Source organism: Temnothorax curvispinosus, unplaced genomic scaffold, assembly GCF_003070985.1.
Source record: "Temnothorax curvispinosus isolate PA1 unplaced genomic scaffold, ASM307098v1 QBEX01000040.1, whole genome shotgun sequence".
Classification (NCBI taxonomy): domain Eukaryota; kingdom Metazoa; phylum Arthropoda; class Insecta; order Hymenoptera; family Formicidae; genus Temnothorax; species Temnothorax curvispinosus.
Genome location: NW_020209820.1, coordinates 1 through 2030, shown reverse-complemented (window position 1 = coordinate 2030; position 2030 = coordinate 1). Strand labels below are relative to the sequence as shown.

General features: G+C 53.8%; 1 protein-coding gene across 1 annotated transcript; it reads left to right on the top strand.

Moving 5' to 3' along the window:
• Positions 1-984: 984 nt before the first annotated feature.
• On the top strand, positions 985-1968 carry LOC112462775 (the record flags this gene model as incomplete). Its single annotated transcript, XM_025029130.1, has 2 exons — positions 985-1653; positions 1738-1968. Coding segments are annotated over exons 1-2 (900 nt in total), but the record flags the coding sequence as incomplete, so codon positions are not given.
• Between the last annotated feature and the right edge of the window lie 62 nt (positions 1969-2030).

The window sequence follows — 2030 nt, the reverse complement described above, 5'->3', positions numbered from 1 at the left end:
ATTCCGATCGTTGGAATTCTCGCAAACATAATTGCCACCGATCGAATGTACTGTTCGTCGGCACTGGTTCCCGGTATAGAATATATTGCAGCACTCAAGGTAATCTCATTAAAGATTATAATTACAATTATAATCACAATTGCAAAGAGTTGACGTAATTGATGCTCATGTCGTGGATTATTGCGCGTGTCATGTGTGTACTGCTCATGTCGTATACGCTGCTCGTGTCGTAGCTCCGCGCGCGACATGTATTGCTGAAAACTTAATTGAACAAATACTTGAGTGCATTCCTCGCCGTAACCGGGCACCTGTGCCAACCTAGTTGATAATTTCGATCGTTAATATAACTATTTTCTTATTTCGTACATTCCTTGCAACCCTCTTCCTTGTTAGCTCTACACTGCATTTGGACCCCGCCGTCTTGGCGCATCACCACTCGGGTGGCGCCGAACGGTAGGACCTCGTTACCGCCGTCTTGGCGTAGCACCATCGTTCTCCCGCTATCACGGAGGGCTTCGGGTGTCGCCAAACGGTCGGACCTCATTCGGAAGTCTTCGACTCCCGCCGTCTTGGCGTCTCACTATTGTTCCTCCCGCTATCACGGAGGGCTTAGGGTGTCGCCGAACGGCTGGACCTCATTCGGAGGTCACACATCGTCACGCGTGATGTCTCTCGTCCGCACGTCGCATGGGCACGTTCGCGGCGAAGATATTCGCGTAAGCGTAGCTCGTTGAACGAGGGCGAGGCCTTACACCCTCGCCCCGTTATCATGCACCGTCGAGTCATCGTACACTCACGGTGTCTGAGGACACCGCCGTCTTGGCGTGTCACCACTCGGGTGACGCCGAACGGTAGGACCGCATTACCGCCGTCTTGGCGCGTCACCATTCGGGTGTCGCCAAACGGCCGGACCTCACTCGGAGGTCATAACCGTCGAGTCACCACACTCCCGGTATCGTGGATATCTCCGTCTTGGCGATCACCATGGTTCCTCCCGCCATCACGGAGGGCTACGGGTGTCGCCAAACGGCCGGACCTCATTCGGAGGCCAAAAATTACCGACGTCTTGGCGTAGGACTCGCGCTTCTTTCGCGCTCACGGAGGGCTGCGGGTGCCGCCAAACGGCCGGACCTCCGTCGGGGGTCGTCAACAAAGGTTGCTCGCACGCGCACCCCAGTAGAGGCTACGATTCTTCCGCGCATCTTCGCCCCGTTACCTAGCAGTCAGGTCGAGCGAAGAGCGTGGAAACATTTGAACGGATTGCGGCTAGCTGATCCGCGGTATCACCGACCCGGTCCCATCGACATCCTGATCGGCGCAGAAGTCTTCGCGTCGCTACTTCGGGATGGCCGTCGCGTGGGAAAGAAGGGCGAACCAGACGCCTTCAATTCCGTCTTCGGCTGGGTTCTCGTCGGTTCGGTATCGACGCAGGCGCCGGGATCCACACATTCGTTTATGACTCTCGATTCGTTGGACGCATCTCTTAGTCGATTTTGGCAACTAGACGAGATTCCATCGGTCCCCCCGTATTCGCAGGAGGATAAACGTTGCGAGGAATTATTTGCTCAAACCACGCGTCGGGACGCGTCCGGTCGTTTTGTCGTATCGTATCCCTTCAAGAGGGATAAACCTTGTTTTGTCGGCACGCGTCAAGTAGCCCTAAATAGATTTCGCGCACTTGAGCGTCGCTTTAAATTAGATGCAGAGTTTAAATTGAACTATAACAAATTCATGCAGGATTATTTGAATAACGGTTATATGAAACTGATTGAACGGCTGTTCCCGGTGGACGGACCTGTATTCTATTTGCCCCATCATGGGGTAGTCAAATCGGATAGCACTACCACAAAATTGCGGGTCGTATTTGACGCCTCGGCGAAGGATTTGAACGGCGTTTCGTTGAACGACGTATTGCGATCCGGGCCAAAGTTACAGACGGATATAGTCGTGATATTGTTGAGGTTCCGGGTAGGCCGCGTGGCACTCACTGCGGACGTCAGACAAATGTTCCTTCGGATCTTGGTCGAGCG